This window comes from Perissodus microlepis, chromosome 2, assembly GCF_051167445.1.
Source record: "Perissodus microlepis isolate ML-2025 ecotype Zambia chromosome 2, ASM5116744v1, whole genome shotgun sequence".
Classification (NCBI taxonomy): Eukaryota; Metazoa; Chordata; class Actinopteri; order Cichliformes; family Cichlidae; genus Perissodus; species Perissodus microlepis.
The window spans coordinates 11,757,684-11,778,431 of record NC_140462.1 but is presented as its reverse complement, the minus strand read 5'-3'; the positions used below and the strand labels follow the sequence as shown (position 1 = coordinate 11,778,431).

Sequence of the window (20,748 nt, the reverse complement as noted above, 5' to 3'; positions counted from 1 at the left end):
CTCTCTCTCTCTCTGTGTATATATATATATATATATATATATATATATATATATATATATATATATATGTATATATATATATATATATATATAATAACTAAAAGCGTGTTATTGAATGATCCTACACAATCACCTCGTATTAAGCTTGGTGCACAACGTCTAGCACCACGGACAGTGAGTTTTCACCACATAAAATTTCACGTCTTTCACATCACTAGAAAACGACAGCAGCTGTCACATATTTGAGTTTGTGGTTTTGGTCAACATGGCGAACCGTGTTGATTACATAAAAATGACTGACAATTATTCCAAGAAAGGAGGTGATAGCACGGCATCAAGGGCCACAAAAGATCAGCTATTTTTTCTTATGAACTGTGAAGACTAATAAATGAATTAATAACTAAATCTCAAAATATCATTAACCATTGAAGTTTTGCGCCCAGAAATTCACTTAAAATATTTTTTTGGCTAAATGTTTAAAGTACTGAAAGCTAAATCAAAGCTTAATTGCTCTTATGTTCAAAATAATGTATCAACGTCAAACAGTCTTGTGAAGATGGATTAAGGTTGGTGTTTTGGTGCCTACCTTCTCTTTGTTAGGTAAAGTCTGAGTCCTGGTAAAAGTGTCTCCTCCGTTAATACTGATCAGTTCTCCATCTACAGGTGGAAACGGGGCGGGGAAAACCACCACGTCACTCTTGAGCGTGTCTGAGCTGAAACACACGTCATACTGCTGAGTAGCTTTAGAGTAAGACCAGCTCCCGTCAGGGTGGGTGGTGATCATGGGGGCGCTGTACCTGCTGAAAGTACCGTCTGTCCTGTGGCATCTGACTGCTATTAAAGTTATGAGGCTGAGCAGAAAGATGACGGACACCGACACAATGGCGATCAGCAGATACAGGTTCAAATCCGAGAAGCTGTCCTCCTTTACAGGCACATGTCTGAACTGAGTCTGGATTTCAGCCGTGCTTTCAACCACCACCACATCAATAGACACAGTAGCTGACAGGGAGGGTTCTCCATTATCAGAGACCAAGACCACCAAGGGATGAGTTTTGAGGTCATTGTCACTCAATCTCCTCTTAGTCCTGATCTCCCCGGTGCTGGTTCCGATCCTGAACAGGTTGTTTCCTTTGGGCTCAGACAGGTGATAAGAAAGCAGCGCATTGTATCCAGAGTCTGCGTCTACAGCCCTGATCTTTGCTACAAAGTATCCCGCTTCAGCAGAATAGGGGATGCTCTCACTGTTAACGGAGCCGTGCTCAGAATATGGCGCGAGAATCGTGGGACTGTTGTCATTTTCATCCAGGATTAAAACGTTGACAGTCAAGTTGCTGCTGAGTGGAGGAACACCAGAGTCTGTGGCCTGAACTTTAAACTGGAACGTTGTTAACTCCTCATAGTTAAAAGACTGCAGGCTGATTATATCCCCAGTATCCGAATTTATATTTAAAATAGATGAAACTGGAATGTTTTTAAGAGAGCTATCTAACAGCGTGTAAGTCACTTTAGCGTTAACATCTAGATCAGCATCAAAGGCATTTACTGTATAAATTACTGAGCCCGTTGGACTGTTTTCCTTCACATACACATCAATAACAGGTTGCGTAAATCGAGGTGCATTATCATTAACATCAGAAACATGAACAGTAATTACCATTTTACTGGACAGAGGTGGATTTCCTTCATCTGTGGCTGTAATGGTGACATTATAAACAGAAGTGGTTTCTCTGTCCAGCGGTCCATCTACAACTAAAGAATAATCATTTTTGTAGTTGGACTTGAGTTTAAACGGAACAGATCCAACTACCTTACAGCTAATTACACCATTTTCCCCTCCATCTTTATCAGTTACTGTAATCAAAGCAACAATAGTCCCCAGTTCAGCGTCTTCTTTTACCGGTGTCATTAGTGACGTCACTGATATCAGTGGGGGATTATCATTCATATCAAATATTTCTATAAGCACTTTAGCATGCGCACTGCGAGGAGAGATGCCGTGATCTTTTACTTGTACTCTGACTTCATAAGCATGCGTCCCTTCATAATCTAATCCACCTTTCACTGTAATTTCTCCTGTTTCTGAATTGAGATCAAACATATCTGATGGATCACTGCTGCCCCTTTTGATGAAAGAATACAGTAGTTTACTGTTCATGCCCTCGTCTAAATCTGTGGCATTTAACTTAACCACAAGGGTTCCGGGTGTAGAATTTTCTGTCACTCTCACTTTATATAGAGATTTGCTAAACACCGGTGCATTATCATTGAAATCTATTATGTTTACTGTTATTTGAAGTGTTCCTGATTTGGCAGGTTTTCCTCCATCTACAGCGGTCAGAATGAGATTAACTACCGACTGTTTTTCTCGATCTAAAGCTTTCTGTAGCACTAATTCAGCAGAAATTGCATGTTCATCACCGCTCTGTACATCAAGCGAGAAATGTTCATTTTGATTCAGCCTGTAGGACTTCACCGAGTTACTGCCTAAATCTGCATCTTCCGCTATAGGCAGTAGGTATCGTTCTCCTGCTGAGACTGTTTCAGATATATTTAACGAAAATGACTTTTCAATGAATTCTGGTGAATTATCATTTATATCTAACACGGTCACTTCGATGCGATGCACATTCACTGGATTGCTTAAAACAGCCTGTATTCTTAGGGAACACTGCACCGTGCTCAGACAAAGCTCCTCTCTGTCAATTCTGTCGTTAACAAAGAGGCTTCCGGTTCTTAAATTCACGTCAAAATATTTCTTACTGTAACTCGAAATAATACGCAGATCCCTGGTTTCCAGCTCTTGTACATTGAGGTTTAAGTCCTTTGCGACATTCCCTACCACAGTGCCTTTGTTCGTCTCCTCGGAAATGGAGTACGATAATTGTGAAGCAGACCAGTGACAGAGACAAAGAAGTATAACCATATGAATCCATGCACAATCTCGGTTTCCCATAGTTGAACAGTCAGCGCATAAATCTGTAAATCCAGATGATTCTATATCCTGTATATATCCGCTATAAACACCATTATCCAGCAGCAGCAGCCCTTCTCGCCACAGTACAGTCCCAGTGTGTCTTTAAACTGGTGTCCAATGACGGCCTCAGTATTCCCGTACAGGGTGGAGTTATAGATATACAATTGTTTCTACGGTCTCCAACGACACCGTGTGGAAAATGTGAGACGACTCAAGAGAAATATGAGCAACATTAAGCCCCCATGATTTGTTGCATTACAAATATTTTACAATTACATTTGCAGTCTTGGAGTTTTTGTCTTGGTCAGTTGTCAGTTTTTATATATAATACTTAAATATTTGCGCATATCCGTTTTTAGACATAAATCCGAAACTCTGAAGAGCCATTAAAGGCTAGAATATTACCTCAGTAGAGCAGTGTATTTAGAAAGAAGGTGAATTCACAGCAAATTAAAATGAAATAAAACAGAAGTGATACAATGATAATAATAATAATAATAAAAGAAAACACCTCTTCGCCAAAATACGACCTTGTGCTTTTAACTAATTTGAATAAAAAAAAGAAAAGGTTCTGAGTATACTGGCACTGAGAGTTCAATCGTAACGTTGCATCTTTGTTTCAGCGCTGTAGCCACCAGCATGAGCAATGTATTGTTAAGCAGACAGGAATCTAAAAAAAACAGGGGAACAAAATGGGCACGATCGCTTTGTTCTCGAGGTGTGGTAGATAAGAAGGTTAATCGTGAGTGCTGATATTACAATAAGCGCTGATATTAACGGCTATGACAACCCGGGGATTCCTACTTTTTCGTTGCCTTAATTTGAGACTCTGATGACTTGTTGAAATGCAGTGAATATAAAATCGAAATTGTAAACAGAAAGCACTCAAATAAAAACTCAAAAGCACATACCTTCTCTTTGTTAGGTAAAGTCTGAGTTCTTGTAAAAGTGTCTCCTCCGTTAATACTGATCAGTTCTCCATCTACAGGTGGAAACGGGGCGGGGAAAACCACTACGTCACTCTTGAGTGTGTCTGAGCTGAAACACACGTCATACTGCTGAGTAGCTTTAGAGTAAGACCAGCTCCCGTCAGGGTGGGTGGTGATCATGGGGGCGCTGTACCTGCTGAAAGTTCCATCTGTCCTGTGACATCTGACTGCTATTAAAGTGATGAGGCTGAGCAGAAAGATGACGGACACCGACACAATGGCGATCAGCAGATACAGGTTCAAATCCGAGAAGCTGTCCTCCTTTACAGGCACATGTCTGAACTGAGTCTGGATTTCAGCCGTGCTTTCAACCACCACCACATCAATAGACACAGTAGCTGACAGGGAGGGTTCTCCGTTATCAGAGACCAAGACCACCAAGGGGTGAGTTTTGAGGTCATTGTCACTCATTCTCCTCTTAGTCCTGATCTCCCCGGTGCTGGTTCCGATCCTGAACAGGTTGTTTCCTTTGGGCTCAGACAGGTGATAAGAGAGCAGCGCATTGTATCCAGAGTCTGCGTCTACAGCCCTGATCTTTGCTACAAAGTATCCCGCTTCAGCAGAATAGGGGATGCTCTCACTGTTAACGGAGCCGTGCTGAGAATATGGCGCGAGAATCGTGGGACTGTTGTCATTTTCATCCAGGATTAAAACGTTGACAGTGACGTTGCTGCTGAGCGGAGGAACACCAGAGTCTGTGGCCTGAACTTTAAAGTGGAACATTTTCAGCTCCTCATAATTAAAAGACTGCAGACTGATTATGTCTCCAGTCTCTGAGTTTATGTTTAAAACAGTTGAAATCGAAAATTCTTTCGGATAGTTGTCTATTAACGAATACGTTAATTTAGCATTTTCATTTGTGTCAGCGTCACATGCTGTCACTTTTGTGATTATGTCTCCCACTTTACTGTTCTCTTTCACGTAAATATTCATATAGCCATCTGGAAAACTCGGTGCATTATCATTAACATCAGAAATGTGCACAGTGATTACAGCACTGCTTGAAAGAGGCGGACTGCCTTCATCGGTAGCGATTATAGTTACACTGTATTGTGGTAGAGTCTCCCTGTCAAGCTGACCGTTAACTATCAGTGAGTAATAGTTTTTGTAATTTGACTTTAACTTAAATGGGATGGAATCTTTCAGTTTACAAGTGGTGAGACCATTTTGCCCCCCGTCTTTATCCGTTACAGTCACAAGTGCAACTACTGTTCCAATTTCAGCATTTTCCTTTACTGGGCTCATAAGTGAAGTTACTGAAATCTGTGGTGCATTGTCATTGACATCAACAATCTCTAACAGCACTTTAGAATAACCGCTACGAGGGGAAGCGCCTTGGTCGCTAGCGCGCACTCGTAATTCATATGCGGTGTTTTCCTCGTAATCCAGATTACCCTTCACAATGATTTCACCGCTCTCAGGAACAACAATGAACTTTTCAGGGGAATCTACATTTCCTCTTTTCATTAAAGAATACCTGACGTCTGAGTTTGAACCCTCGTCCAAGTCTGTTGCGTTTAATTTGAGTATTGTTGTACCTATAGGCACACTTTCACTGACGATTACTTTATGAAGTGGCTTGCTAAATGAAGGCGTGTTATCGTTAACGTCTATGACATTCACAAAAATCTGCATGGTGCCAGATCTCACAGGCTTTCCCCCATCAACGGCTGTCAATGTTACTTTAATAACGGATTGTTTCTCTCGATCTAAAGCTTTTTGCAGCACTAACTCAGCAGACAAATGGTCTCCTCCGCTACTGACATCTATGGAGAAATGCTCGTTTGGACTTAATTTGTAGGATTTCACTGAATTGCTGCCAGTGTCTGCATCCTGAGCTGCCGGGAGCGGATACCTCTCTCCCGTTGAAGACGATTCGGAGATATTAAACACATGGATTTGTTCAAGGAATGTCGGAGCGTTATCGTTGACGTCCACAATGCTGACTTCAATGCGATAAATATTCATGGGATGGTTTAACAGTCCCTCTATATTTAAAGAACACTTTGGTAAATTAGGACAAAGCTCTTCTCGGTCTATTCTTTCGCCAACGAACAAAGCTCCTGTCCGTAAATTAGCCTCAAAATATGCCTTACTGTATCCCGATACAATCCGAAATCCTCGTTCCTCCAGTTGTTGTGTATTAATGTTCAAATCCTTCGCGATATTCCCCACTACCGTGCCTTTGTCCACCTCCTCAGAAACGGAGTAGGAAATCTGAGCTACACAGTAGCCGGATAAACAAAGAGTAATGGCGAACAACATCCATTCCCCCTCTCTGTGGTGTCGGAGACTCATTCTGTTTTGTAGATATTATTCCAGAGAAATAAACGCACTTCATTCACTAATGCAGACAAATATCCGAAAGATTACCAAGCTCTCTACACGTAGATACCATCGTTCAAGACGAGGCGATTTACTAACCCTGACAGAAACGCAGAGGCTGTCTCTTATTTCACCAACAGTGAAGGTGGAGCTTTAACTCATAATTTACATTAGTGAGTTTGTGGTCTAGGGCGACATCTAGTGTTCCTTTTATCGACAACAGTTTAATATTTAGAGATTGTTTGTTTTTCCAAACACACCAGAAATGGATCACGAATATCAGATGTCATAAGATATTAACTTTTTGTGTTGCAGAAAACGTCGTGCACACTAAAAGAACCCAGGTAAATTGGAACTACGCAATCAGGGAAGAGTTTTGTTAAGTAGAAAAGAGAAAATCTTCACATTCAGTTAAAACATTACAAGTTATATAACCAACGATTTTGCCTTTCCAGGTGAACATATTAGGTACTGTAAATTATATGGTACAAATTATGGACCAGCTGATCATTTATGGGCATGTAACTTCAAAATCTTATTTATACAAGCTTATGGTGTTGAGACTCACAGATAAGCTATTTCAGGACATGAAGCTAAACACGAAAGACTCGCAGACAAAGAGAAATCAGCACCGCGGAGAGCGCCTTTCCCATTATGCAGCTTCAGACCATATAATTACTAGTTATTTACTGTATTAGACCAGCACTTTTCATATAGTCGATTGATTAAGAAAATACTTCAGTGAGGGAAGTCATATTTGTAGCATTACCCTAATAAAAACGTATGTAATCTACTTTTCTGTATGAATGTACGAATTTTGCATTAAACCATGTACACTGACATTACAGTATTATGCTATGTGCGGGTATCAAAATACAGACAGCGGTGGTATCCCTTGAACTGGAATTAGTGGTTGAAAGCATCTTACCTTTTCTTTGTTAGGTAAAGTCTGAGTCCTGGTAAAAGTGTCTCCTCCGTTAATACTGATCAGTTCTCCATCTACAGGTGGAAACGGGGCGGGGAAAACCACCACGTCACTCTTGAGTGTGTCTGAGCTGAAACACACGTCATACTGCTGAGTAGCTTTAGAGTAAGACCAGCTCCCGTCAGGGTGGGTGGTGATCATGGGGGCGCTGTACCTGCTGAAAGTGCCGTCTGTCCTGTGGCATCTGACTGCTATTAAAGTGATGAGGCTGAGCAGAAAGATGACGGACACCGACACAATGGCAACCAGCAGATACAGGTTCAAATCCGAGAAGCTGTCCTCCTTTACAGGCACATGTCTGAACGGAGTCTGGATTTCAGCCGTGCTTTCAACCACCACCACATCAATAGACACAGTAGCTGACAGGGAGGGTTCTCCGTTATCAGAGACTAAGACCACCAAGGGGTGAGTTTTGAGGTCATTGTCACTCATTCTCCTCTTAGTCCTGATCTCCCCGGTGCTGGTTCCGATCCTGAACAGGTTGTTTCCTTTGGGCTCAGACAGGTGATAAGAGAGCAGCGCATTGTATCCAGAGTCTGCGTCTACCGCCCTGATCTTTGCTACAAAGTATCCCGCTTCAGCAGAATAGGGGATGCTCTCACTGTTAACGGAGCCGTGCTCAGAGTATGGTGCCAAAATCGTGGGACTGTTGTCATTTTCATCCAGGATTAAAACGTTAACAGTCACGTTGCTGCTGAGCGGAGGAACACCAGAGTCTGTGGCCTGAACTTTAAACTGAAAGCTTTTTAACTCCTCATAGTTAAAAGACTGCAGACTGATTATGTCTCCAGTCTCTGCGTTAATGTTAACCATTGTAGACACCGGCACTGATTTACTGTTACTCTCTAAATAAGAATATCTCACCTGACTATTCCGGTCAGTGTCCGCATCATGTGCAGTTACCCTTTTAATAATCTCCCCAACTTTACTGTTTTCTTTGACGTAGACATTAACAACCGATTCTGAGAAATTAGGCGAATTGTCGTTTATATCAGAAACGCGAATAGTAATCACAGTTGTGTTCATTAAGGGCGGACTCCCTTCATCGGTCGCTGAAACTGTAACGTTGTATTGGGAGGTAATTTCTCTGTCAAGGGCCCCGTCAACGACTAAAGAATAATAGTTTTTGTAGTTGGTTTCTAGTTTAAAGGGGACATCATTTTTTATTTTACATTTAATTTCACCATTCTTACCTCCATCGCGGTCGAGTACGGATACAAGTGCTATCGCAGTACCTACACCTGCGTCCTCCTTCACGCTGCTGAGGAGTGACGTCACTGTTATCGCCGGAGCGTTGTCATTTACGTCTATGACTTCAACCAGCACCTTACAGTGAGCAGACATCGGTGGCTGGGCCTTATCGTTAGCTTCTGCGCGGATCTCAAACGCTGTATATTCCTCATAATCAACATTAGCTTTAACTGTGATCACCCCCATTACAGGATCAATGTGAAAAATCTCTAATATACGATCCTGCCCTTTACTCCTCAAAGAATACATTATCTCACCGTTTGTTCCCTGATCTGCATCTGTTGCATTTAGCGTAATCACATTTGTCCCGATTGGTGTATTCTCGAATAAACGAGTTTTGTACAAGGGGGTACTAAACACTGGTGGGTTATCGTTTATATCTAAAACATGTATAATAACTAGTGACGTGCCAGATCTGGATGGAGTCCCTCCATCTGCAGCAATCACTGTGAGATTTATCACAGGCTGCTTCTCTCTGTCCAGCGTTTTCTGTAAGACTAGTTCGGCATAGACGCTTTCTCCGCCTTTGATTGTAGCGAGAGAAAAATATTCATTCGGCGTCAGCTTAAAAGCGTTAACCATATTCTTCCCCACATCTGCATCAATAGGCTCAGACAAAGCGAATTTCATCCCAGGCAGAGTATTCTCTGCTATGTCTATAATCTGAGACCTTTCCGTGAATAACGGGTCGTTGTCGTTCACATCTAGAATATTTATTTCTACGCGATAGAGCTTTAAAGGATTGTTTATCACAGCTTCTACATTGACTGTGCATTTTAGGGTCTTCGCACAGAGCTCCTCTCTGTCTACTCTCTCATTAACATAGAGAGCACCGGTTTTTAGATTTACCTCGAAATATTTTCTTTTCGAGCCGCTGACGATCTGAAACATGCGAGATTCCAATTCCTGAAGGCTGAGATTTAAATCCTTAGCGATATTTCCCACAGAAGTCCCCACATCCACTTCCTCAAACACGGAATATGAGAGCTGCACAGATTGCGCTTCCCAACAACACTCAAGCAGCACAAGCACCAGATATGAAACAATAGACATCCTCATTGGTACATGCATAAATCCACAACGTAATTGAAACGCAGATCCCAACAAGGTCACCTTTTCACAATTTCTATAGTTACTATAAATACACTTTCAGATATGCGCTAAATTATAGTGTACACATACATGTACAAAATAATATATACACCCTCGGTCCTTTCGCACCGTCCTTGCCGTTTTTGTCAAAAAGCCCGGAGAGCCACATCCTCTTGTACAACTGGGAGGAGCACGAAATTACAACACAGAAATCTCAGTGTCACAGTCTGCGGCGCCACCACGTGGACATCTGCCACAACTGTCACAATATCTCTTTCATAAATAGTCAACGGATGTTTGTGAGCGATTCTTAGTATTTCATCTTCTTTTTTTCTGTTGGTAAAATGCATCTGAAATGTTACTAAATTAATTTAATACTATATGTAAATTAAATTCACAAGTTGATTGATTTCGTCTGATAATGAACAGAAGAAAAACACATATACACACCACCGAATCCACACTGTTTATGTATAAAACGAAAATAAAACAGAAAATATAAAATGTTCTCCAAACTGTACTTAATATACTGGTTCATTTCTGTAATGAAATAACACAACTGGAAATGTTAAATACCGCTTTAACAGGTTCAGCCTGGGTCCTTGTAAGTGTCTCCGTGAAGTACAGGTGCAATGTTTTTATGCTACGGTTGACCTAAAAGCTTCAGAAAAGAAAGTTTACCCTTACCTTCTCTTTGTTAGGTAAAGTCTGAGTCTTGGTAAAAGTGTCACCTCCGTTAATACTGATCAATTCTGCATCTACAGGTGGAAACGGGGCGGGGAAAACCACTACGTCACTCTTGAGCGTGTCTGAGCTGAAACACACGTCATACTGCTGAGTAGCTTTAGAGTAAGACCAGCTCCCGTCAGGGTGGGTGGTGATCATCGGGGCGCTGTACCTGCTGAAAGTGCCGTCTGTCCTGTGGCATCTGACTGCTATTAAAGTGATGAGGCTGAGCAGAAAGATGACGGACACCGACACAATGGCAACCAGCAGATACAGGTTCAAATCCGAGAAGCTGTCCTCCTTTACAGGCACATGTCTGAACGGAGTCTGGATTTCAGCCGTGCTTTCAACCACCACCACATCAATAGACACAGTAGCTGACAGGGAGGGTTCTCCGTTATCAGAGACTAAGACCACCAAGGGGTGAGTTTTGAGGTCATTGTCACTCATTCTCCTCTTAGTCCTGATCTCCCCGGTGCTGGTTCCGATCCTGAACAGGTTGTTTCCTTTGGGCTCAGACAGGTGATAAGAGAGCAGCGCATTGTATCCAGAGTCTGCGTCTACAGCCCTGATCTTTGCCACAAAGTATCCCGCTTCAGCAGAATAGGGGATATTCTCACTGTTAATGGAGCCATGCTCAGAGTAAGGAGCGAGAATTGTTGGATTATTATCATTTTCATCCAGGATTAAAACGTTGACAGTGACGTTGCTGCTGAGTGGAGGAACACCAGAGTCTGTGGCCTGAACTTTAAAGTGGAAAGTTTTTAACTCCTCGTAGTTAAATGAGTGCAGACTGACTATATCTCCTGTCTCTGAATTAACAGTTACCATTGAAGCCATTTGCGTGGTCTTGGAAGAGCTGCTAATTAAATGATACATTGATTTTGCGTTTTCATTTAAATCCAGATCTGTCGTTGTCAGTTTATGAATAGTAGTTCCAATCGGACTATTCTCTTTCACATACAGGGTAATTGGAGAGTTCGGGAATTTAGGAGGGTTGTCATTTACATCAGAAACGTGAATAGTGATAACAGTTGTGCTGGACAGAGAGGGCGTCCCTTCATCTGTAGCTACAATATATATATCATATCGGGAAACAGTCTCTCTGTCAAGAAGCCCGTCCACTAGCAAAGAATAATAGTTTTTATAGTTGGATTTTAATTTAAATGGCACAGAACCTGTTATCTTACAGTTTGTGAGGCCATTTTTACCCCCGTCTTGATCAGTGATAGTCACCATAGCAACAGCTGTGCCTATTTCAGCTTCCTCTTTCACTGAACTCATGATTGAAGACACTGAGATTTCTGGAGCATTGTCATTAACGTCAATGACTTCAACTAAAACTTTGCCATGTGCACTGCGAGGAGGAGTTCCTCTGTCTCGGGCTTGAACGCGGATCTCAAATGCTTGGTTTTCCTCATAATCAATATTTCCTCGCACAGTAATTTCCCCAGTATTATTATTCAGGGAAAATTTGTCATCAGGGTTTAAACGTCCTCTTTCTGTAAATGTGTAGACAACCTGACCATTAATACCATCATCTAAATCACTCGCAGTGAGTGTTAGTAACGGTGTGCCAATATTTGCATTTTCAATTACTTGGACTTTGTAGAGAGATTTACTGAACACGGGTGAATTATCGTTCACATCCAGAACATTAACTTGTATTTGCAAAGTCCCCGTTTTGGGAGATTTTCCTCCGTCTATCGCAGTCAGAGTGAGCTCAATAACAGCTTGTTTTTCTCGATCTAAGGCTTTCTGCAGCACCAACTCAGCAGACACACTCTGGTCGCCAGTACTCTGTATATCTAAAGAGAAATAATCATTCGCGTTCAATTTATAAGTCTTCACTGAGTTAGCGCCAACATCTGGGTCATGCGCTATCGGCAATGGATGCCTTTCTCCGACATATGAGGACTCATACATATCAATTGTAGATATATCTTCTTGAAAAGACGGGGCATTGTCATTAATATCATTGATTACAACTTCAATTCGATGAAGACTGCGAGGGTTACTCAATATGGCCTCGATATTTAAAGAGCACTTTACCGTATTAGGACATAGCTCCTCCCGATCTATTCTCTCGCTAACGAAAAGTACTCCAGATTCAAGATTGATATCAAAATACGGGGGTTTATACCCAGATGTAATCTGAAGACCCGCTGACTGAAGCTGCTGCACACTAAGATTTAAATCCTTCGCTAGATTTCCCACCGCAGCGCCTTTGTCCACCTCCTCAAAAATGGAATAGGATATCTGAGCCACGGACCATTCACAGAGACAAAGAAGGCTGAACAACAGACTCCAAATATTATCCCATTGTCTTCGAGCAGCCATCGCTGTTTATACAAAAGTATGAAATCCTGATTTATACTTCCTGGAAAGAAACGCCAAATATGAAAAATATCCCTTCATGTATCCACTCTCGCCAAGGATCCTCACTCGTTAGGGCCTTGATCGTCTGTGCGCTTCTTTCACAAAGCAATGCCAGATGGTGACGTTTCATCTTTTCGTCACTAAATGAGGAGGAGTTTCTAAACGCCAACGACTATATTTTTTGCATGGTCTCTAGCGGCATCTTGTGACATTTCTGTATTCGGTTACATGGCCCGAAATATAAGATGTTTTTTTTTTAATATAAGGTATAACAGAATTAAAATCCATGCAGAATAATCCACAAGTTACGTTTTGTTTGGATGACACATACAGTTTAATAAATTCGTTTGCATTATTAATGATCTTTTTTTTTTTAATTATTATTCATCTTTATTTTTGTACACCGCCCAATATTCAGCACAAAGGACAGCACCAGACTATAACGACACAAAATAGAAGAAAGCTGCTGCCAGCACCATGGACAGCGGTTCAGTGCACTTTCAATGCATGCGGTTCAACTGCTAAACATAATTAGTACCCAATTTACCAAAATACAGCTATTAAACCATATGCCACTAATCTCTATGTGGCATATGGTTTACCAATAAAAATCTTAGGATGCCCTTTAAAAGTTGTAAACGTTCTTAAGAACAATTTACCGACTTACTCTGACACGTTTTTGATATTTATACGGTGGCCTTGAGAGGCCAAACGGACTGCAACAAAACAGGAAAAACGGCAACGGAAATAGGAAAAAAACAAAAAACAAAACAGAAATAGGAAAAACGACAACGGAAATAGGAAAAAAGAAAACACAAATAGGAAAAACGAAAACACAAATAGGATAAAACAGACTTCCAAAAGCACAAGGGAAGTGTTTCTGGGGAGACAATAACCCGACGGACCAGTTGCAGGAACCAAAATATGCTAAGAATTGCGCTGGGAGACACTTAAAAGAAGTGGAGGATCTATCGGTTTTGTGAAGAAAGAAAAGATAAGAAGTAAGTGTTAGCCTAACTATTAGCCTAAAAATCCGTCATCAGTATTATAGGAATCATGATAAAACACACCTAGCTTGTTTTGGGTTCCTCCAACTGGTCCGTCGGGTTCTTGTCTCCCCAGAAGCACTTCCCTTGTGCTTTTGAAAATCTGTTTTTTCCCTGTTTCCGTTGTCATTTTTCCTATTTCCATTGTGTTTGTGTGCTTTTGCAGTGTTTTTCTTTTTGCTGGTGTTTTCTTAAGTTGCAGTCCGTTTGGCCTCTCAGGGCCACCGTATATTTAACACATATTTAACACATCTATTAATTCATTATCCGACATTCAGTGATATACAAAAATCTTACTTATTCAGAGCAGCATTTCCTTACCTTCTCTTTGTTAGGTAAAGTCTGAGTCCTGGTAAAAGTGTCTCCTCCGTTAATACTGATCAGTTCTGCATCTACAGGTGGAAAAGGGCCTGGGAAAACCACTACGTCACTCTTGAGCGTGTCTGAGCTGAAACACACGTCATACTGCTGAGTAGCTTTCGAGTAAGACCAGCTCCCGTCAGGGTGGGTGGTGATCATGGGGGCGCTGTATCTGCTGAAAGTGCCATCTGTCCTATGGCATCTGACTGCTATTAAAGTGATGAGGCTGAGCAGAAAGATGACGGACACCGACACAATGGCGATCAGTAGGTACAGGTTCAAATCCGAGAAGCTGTCCTCCTTTACAGGCACATGTCTGAACTGAGTCTGGATTTCAGCTGTGCTTTCAACCACCACCACATCAATCGACACAGTAGCTGACAGGGAGGGTTCTCCGTTATCAGAGACCAAGACCACCAAGGGATGAGTTTTAAGGTCATTGTCACTCATTCTCCTCCTAGTCCTGATCTCCCCGGTGCTGGTTCCGATCCTGAACAGGTTGTTTCCTTTGGGCTCAGACAGGTGATAAGAAAGCAGCGCATTGTATCCAGAATCTGCGTCTACAGCCCTGATCTTTGCCACAAAGTATCCCGCTTCAGCAGAATAGGGGATGCTCTCACTGTTAATGGAGCCATGCTCAGAGTAAGGAGTGAGAATTGTTGGATTATTGTCATTTTCATCCAGAATTAAAACGTTGACAGTGACATTGCTGCTGAGCGGAGGAACACCAGAGTCTGTGGCCTGAACTTTAAATTGAAACATTTTCAACTCCTCGTAGTTAAAAGACTGCAGGCTGATTATGTCTCCAGTTTCTGAGTTAATGTTTACCATTGTGGGGAGAGGAAGTGATTTACTATTACTATCTAATAGTGAATAGCTCACCTGACCGTTGTTGCTAATGTCAATATCGACTGCAGTCACCCTTTTTATAACTGTTCCTACCTTGCTGTTTTCTTTCACAAAAACACTTATTAAAGACTGTGAAAAACGTGGCGCGTTGTCGTTAATATCAGAAAGGTAAACAGTGATAACACTAGTGTTAGAAAGTGGAGGGCTCCCTTCATCCGTAGCTGAAATTGTGACATTGTACTGAGGGGTCTCCTCTCTGTCTAGATGTCCGTCAACAACTAAAGAGTAATAATTTTTGTAATTTGTCTCCAGTTTGAACGGAACTTTATTTAAGATTACACATTCAACTTCACCGTTGTTACCACTATCTGTATCTAGAACTGAAACAAGTGCAATAGCAGTGCCTATTTCAGCGTCCTCGTTCACTGCATTGAGAAGTGACGTCACTTTGATTTCAGGAGCGTTGTCATTTAAGTCTATTACTTCAACCAGCACCTTACTATGGGCTGCCATGGGAGGCTGGCCTTTGTCTCTAGCTTCTGCTCGGATCTCGAAAGCTTTTCTTTCTTCATAGTCGATTTTGGCTTTGACTGAAATAACCCCTGTCTCAGGGTCAATTTGGAAAATATCCAAAATATGATCCTGATCCTTACTTCGTAAGGAGTACACTATTTCACCATTTGTTCCTTCATCAGCGTCAGTCGCATTTAAGGTGAAGATCGTAGTGCCAATCGGGCTATTTTCGAGTGTTTTAATTTTGTAAAGAGTGCTACTGAACACTGGTGCGTTATCATTACTGTCTAACACACTTACTTCAATTTCTGATGTCCCCGTGTTTGGTGGAGACCCTCCGTCTATTGCAGTTAACAAAAGTAGTATACTTGCTTGTTTCTCACGATCCAGGGCTTTCTGCAGCACTAACTCTGGAGATATACTCTTTCCTCTTTTATGTGTGGCAAGACTGAAATATTCATTAGTACTCAGCTTATATGCACTAACACTGTTTTTACCCACGTCAGCGTCGCTTGCTTCCGATAACGCAAATCTAAACCCAGGCAGTGTGTTCTCTGCAATTTCCAGTATTTGAGATTTCGTGTTAAAGGATGGAGAGTGGTCGTTCACATCTCTAATTTCTATCTCCACGCGGTAAAGCTTTAACGGATTGTTTATCACAGCCTCTACGGTAACCGTGCATTTGGGCTCATCTGTACAAACCTCCTCTCGATCTATCCTCTCACTGACATACAGAAATCCGGTCTTTAGATTTATCTCAAAGTATTTCTTTTTAGATGCAACAATCTGAAACAAACGGGAGACCAACTCCTGCACGTTAAGGTTTAGATCCTTGGCGATATTTCCGACATTAGTCCCCGGATTCACCTCCTCTGAGACGGAATAGGAGAGCTGTGCAGCCGCCGCTTCCCAATAATAAGCCAAGAGCACAATCAAAAGAAATGTGACAATAGCGCTTCTTCTCGTCGTTAAATGCATACTTCCGCCGGAATACAGCAAATAATATATCCACAAATCCGTTCCCAGTGGTAGATGATAGGATATGACAAAAATCAAGGCGATTGTGATATTTTTAAAGAGAAATGCTCCATTATGCCGCTCCTTCCCTTCCCTCGTCCCTTTGTGATGAAAACCACAGCTATTCCGCTTTTACCCTGGGAGGAGCATCCACCTTTCCGTGCCACGGTCTACAGCGTCGCTACGTGGTAATATGAAGAAACTACACACATTAGTAAGAACTAAATTATTCCTGTTCACTCAGACACGCCCACAATGACACAATTCCAAAATACTGTGAGTTATTTAAAAGATTTTTATACGTACGTTAATAAAATAACGCTGTATTTGAAGTTACGCCATCACCGACACTGGCATCGTAGTATTTATTGTCGCATTTCTTTGTTGAATCATCCAAACAATATATATTCAGAAAGGTCACTATTCTCATTCAGGTGAAACACCGCAAGTTTTACATTTCAAATCACCAAGCAGTATTGCAGGTGCTAAAGTTTGCACTCCATTTTCAAAGTAAGACAGATAATCAGGTTTCAAATCTCAAATTATTAATTGTATTCATCTGAAATGACAAAGCAAGAAATCCAGTTTTCTTTACACTAGTCGTTTACAATTAGACTTACAGACTTATAGTAAGTAAACTTAAAAACTGCCTAAATTAAAACAAAACGAAACAAAAATACCCCCCCCCCACGCACCACCACCACCACCACCCAAAACATAAAAAATAAATAAACAGAACAAAACAAAAAAGACTCTGTTACCTGGATTTGTTGTCAGGAAAAAGGGGCAAGTTTTGTAAACTTTTTTAGTACCATAGACAGCGAAATATGCAGTCAAAAGAAAGGACACCGCAAAAGTCTAAACTACAGCCACAGCGACTTTTTTATTGTAACTTAAACCAGCCTACTACAAAGAGAATATTTTGTAGTACAGTGTGTAAAGTTTTATTTCACTGTTAATTATCATAATAATTGGAGGGGAATAATAATAATAATACTAAAACGTAAATTAGTCATTGGCCTTACCTTCTCTTTGTTAGGCAAAGTCTGAGTCCTGGTAAAAGTGTCTCCTCCGTTAATACTGATCAGTTCTCCATCTACAGGTGGAAACGGGGCGGGGAAAACCACTACGTCACTCTTGAGCGTGTCTGAGCTGAAACACACGTCATACTGCTGAGTAGCTTTAGAGTAAGACCAGCTCCCGTCAGGGTGGGTGGTGATCATGGGGGCGCTGTACCTGCTGAAAGTGCCGTCTGTCCTGTGGCATCTGACTGCTATTAAAGTGATGAGGCTGAGCAGAAAGATGACGGACACCGACACAATGGCGATCAGCAGATACAGGTTCAAATCAGAGAAGCTGTCCTCCTTTACAGGCACATGTCTGAACTGAGTCTGGATTTCAGCCGTGCTTTCAACCACCACCACATCAACAGACACAGTAGCTGACAGGGAGGGTTCTCCGTTATCAGAGACCAAGACCACCAAGGGATGAGTTTTGAGGTCATTGTCACTCATTCTCCTCTTAGTCCTGATCTCCCCGGTGCTGGTTCCGATCCTGAACAGGTTGTTTCCTTTGGGCTCAGACAGGTGATAAGAAAGCAGCGCATTGTATCCAGAGTCTGCGTCTACAGCCCTGATCTTTGCCACAAAGTATCCCGCTTCAGCAGAATAGGGGATGTTCTCACTGTTAACGGAGCCGTGCTGAGAGTAAGGAGCGAGAATTGTTGGATTATTATCATTTGCATCCAGAATTAAGACCTTAACAGTCACGTTGCTGCTGAGCGGAGGAACACCAGAGTCTGTGGCCTGAACTTTAAATTGAAACATTTTCAACTCCTCGTAGTTAAAAGGTTGTAGAGTGACTATGCCTCCAGTTTCTGAGTTAATGCTGATCATTGTAGAGAGCGGCACTGCGTTATCACTGACTAATGAATATCTCACCTGCCCGTTTTCGCCAGCGTCAGCGTCAGTTGCACATACTGTTTTTAAAACAGTCCCGACAGGACTGTTTTCTGCCACATATATATTAATTACGATATCTCCAAACAAAGGTGCGTTATCATTTACATCAGTAACCTGAATAGTAACTACACTGGTGCTAGAGAGAGGGGGGCTGCCTTCATCAGTAGCTTTAATAGTGATATTGTAGTGCGACACAAGTTCCCTGTCTAGAACGCCACCAATGACCAAAGAATAATAATTTTTATAATTTGTCTCCAATTTAAAGGGGACCGAATTCAATATCTCGCATTTGACTTCACCGTTTTTGCCCCCGTCTTCGTCGAGAACCGAAACAAGTGCAATAGCAGTGCCACTTTCAGCGTCCTCCTTAACTGTACTGAGTAGTGACGTCACGGTGATGTCGGGGGCATTGTCATTTAGATCCACCACCTCTACGAGTACTTTACATTGTGCTGTTAGCGGAGGTTGGCCTTTGTCCGTAGCCTGCACACGGATTTCAAAAGCAGGGTTTGTTTCAAAGTCAATAGTTCCTTTAACTGTTATTATTCCTGTTTGCAAATCAATTTCAAAGATTTCTAATACACGATCCTGATCTTTCGAATTAAGTAAATATACGATGTCTTTGTTTGCACCCTCGTCAGCATCAGTTGCAGTTACTGTTACTACTGTAGTGCCTGATGGTGCATTTTCTTTAATACTTGTTTTATACAATGATTTTTTAAAAGTTGGGATATTATCATTTATATCCAACACATTAATTATGATCTCTGACGTGCCTGATTTAATAGGTGTCCCTCCATCTATAGCCGTCAGTGTGAGTTTAATTACAGCCTGCTTTTCTCGGTCTAACGCTCTCTGAAGAACTATCTCTGCCGAAACACTGTCCCCTTTGTGCACCGCTAAAGAAAAATGTTCATTCTGGTTCAGCTTGTAAGTGTTAACACCATTTTTCCCCACATCGGCGTCGTAAGCCGACAGCACGGGGAACGTAGCTCCCGGCAACACGCTCTCTGCAATGTCTATAGTTTGAGATTTGGCACTGAAAGACGGAGGGTTATCGTTTACGTCAAGAATATTGACTTCAATACGGTAAAGTTTCAGCGGATTGTTTATCACAGCCTCCACGTTTATTGTGCATTTTGTAGCTTTAGCGCAGAGCTCTTCCCTGTCTATTCTCTCACTCACGTAGAGAAAACCTGTCTTCAAATTTACATCGAAATGCTTCCTTTTTGATCCAGTAACAATCTGAAACATACGTGACTCCAGATCCTGTACATTTAGGTTCAGATCCTTGGCGAGATTTCCAACGGAAGTCCCCAGGTTCACCTCCTCAGACACGGAATATGAGAGCTGAGTGGATACCGCTCCCCAGTTATACTCCAAGACAACAAGCATTAGATATATCCCGAAGGACGCCTTTCTTCTCGGCAGATACATAATTCCATACAATATAGATCCTTATGTCGATCTGTTTTTCGCTTTTTGGCGGCGAAATGTATTTTGTGAGACTAAAGTAAATGCCAGTGCATTTTTCTCAAGCCTCCCCACTTCGTCCTGCCTCTCATCCTAACAAAGCACAGACAAAATGATCCTTCTATTGTGGGAGGGGCCTTCAACCATCAGCGATCAGCCGGCGGTATTGCGGTCTAGACTGTCGCCCCATGGTCATTTTAAGTAACTACTGTTAAGGATGCAAAGAATGCAATCAAATCCTGCTGTTGTGTTTGAAATAATAAGACTTGTTCTTAATCGAGTCACTCACACCTTCTTTCTTTATATTGTGAGATCCTAATAGTACAGTATAATGTAATCGCCATATATTTCAGAACCATGGAGAGAGTATCATTATGTTGATGCAGGCACTCATTAGACCTTATTTATTTGACCTTATACCACGCTTTTAACGCTGTTAAAAGACTTTCAGAACCGAGCCTTGGTTATTTCTAAACAAATTACAAATGATAACATAAACAGGCTTCATAAGTCAACAAATAGACATAGTTGAAAATGTGATTTTTTGTTATGCTTTCAACCTTTTTAACTTCTAGCCACAGCTTTAATCCAGGAAAAAATATATTACTGTATATTAATTTAATTTAAAAGTGAATGGATAACATGTATATTTACAAACAAAAGTTTATATCAAGGCTGCTTGAAAAACAAAACACAACAAAACAAAACCTGACGCTAAGTTTTGTTAAATGGAAGTGCTTATTTTAAATCTTGATCATTTTGATTCATGTACAGTGAGTTTAGTTACTGTTTGATACATTTCACT

The 20,748-nt window shown here is 41.4% G+C and overlaps 2 protein-coding genes and 3 pseudogenes across 32 annotated transcripts in view; all 5 read right to left on the bottom strand.

Moving 5' to 3' along the window:
* Positions 1-20,748, bottom strand: part of LOC146392371 (protocadherin alpha-C2-like) — a 217,762-nt gene that overhangs the window by 59,201 nt on the left and 137,813 nt on the right. The window contains exon 1 of one of the 31 annotated variants that reach the window (XM_084946294.1): positions 10,307-12,806. The exons of 29 other annotated variants lie outside the window; for them this stretch is intronic. In XM_084946294.1, the coding sequence (XP_084802420.1) occupies positions 10,307-12,685 (2,379 nt within the window). In that variant the 5' untranslated portion in view covers positions 12,686-12,806. Of the gene's footprint in view, positions 1-7,219; positions 9,697-10,306; positions 12,807-20,748 lie in introns of those variants that run through there. One more of the 31 variants, XM_084946268.1, reaches the window with a different exon arrangement.
* LOC146392383 (protocadherin alpha-10-like) lies at positions 110-2,757 on the bottom strand. Its single transcript, XM_084946629.1, has one exon. The coding sequence runs from the start codon at positions 2,156-2,158 to the stop codon at positions 539-541; it is 1,620 nt and encodes a 539-aa protein (XP_084802755.1). The 5' UTR covers positions 2,159-2,757; the 3' UTR covers positions 110-538.
* LOC146392382 (protocadherin alpha-2 pseudogene) lies at positions 2,809-7,213 on the bottom strand (annotated as a pseudogene).
* Positions 13,898-17,082, bottom strand: LOC146392381 (protocadherin alpha-3 pseudogene; annotated as a pseudogene).
* LOC146392380 (protocadherin alpha-8 pseudogene) lies at positions 17,283-19,909 on the bottom strand (annotated as a pseudogene).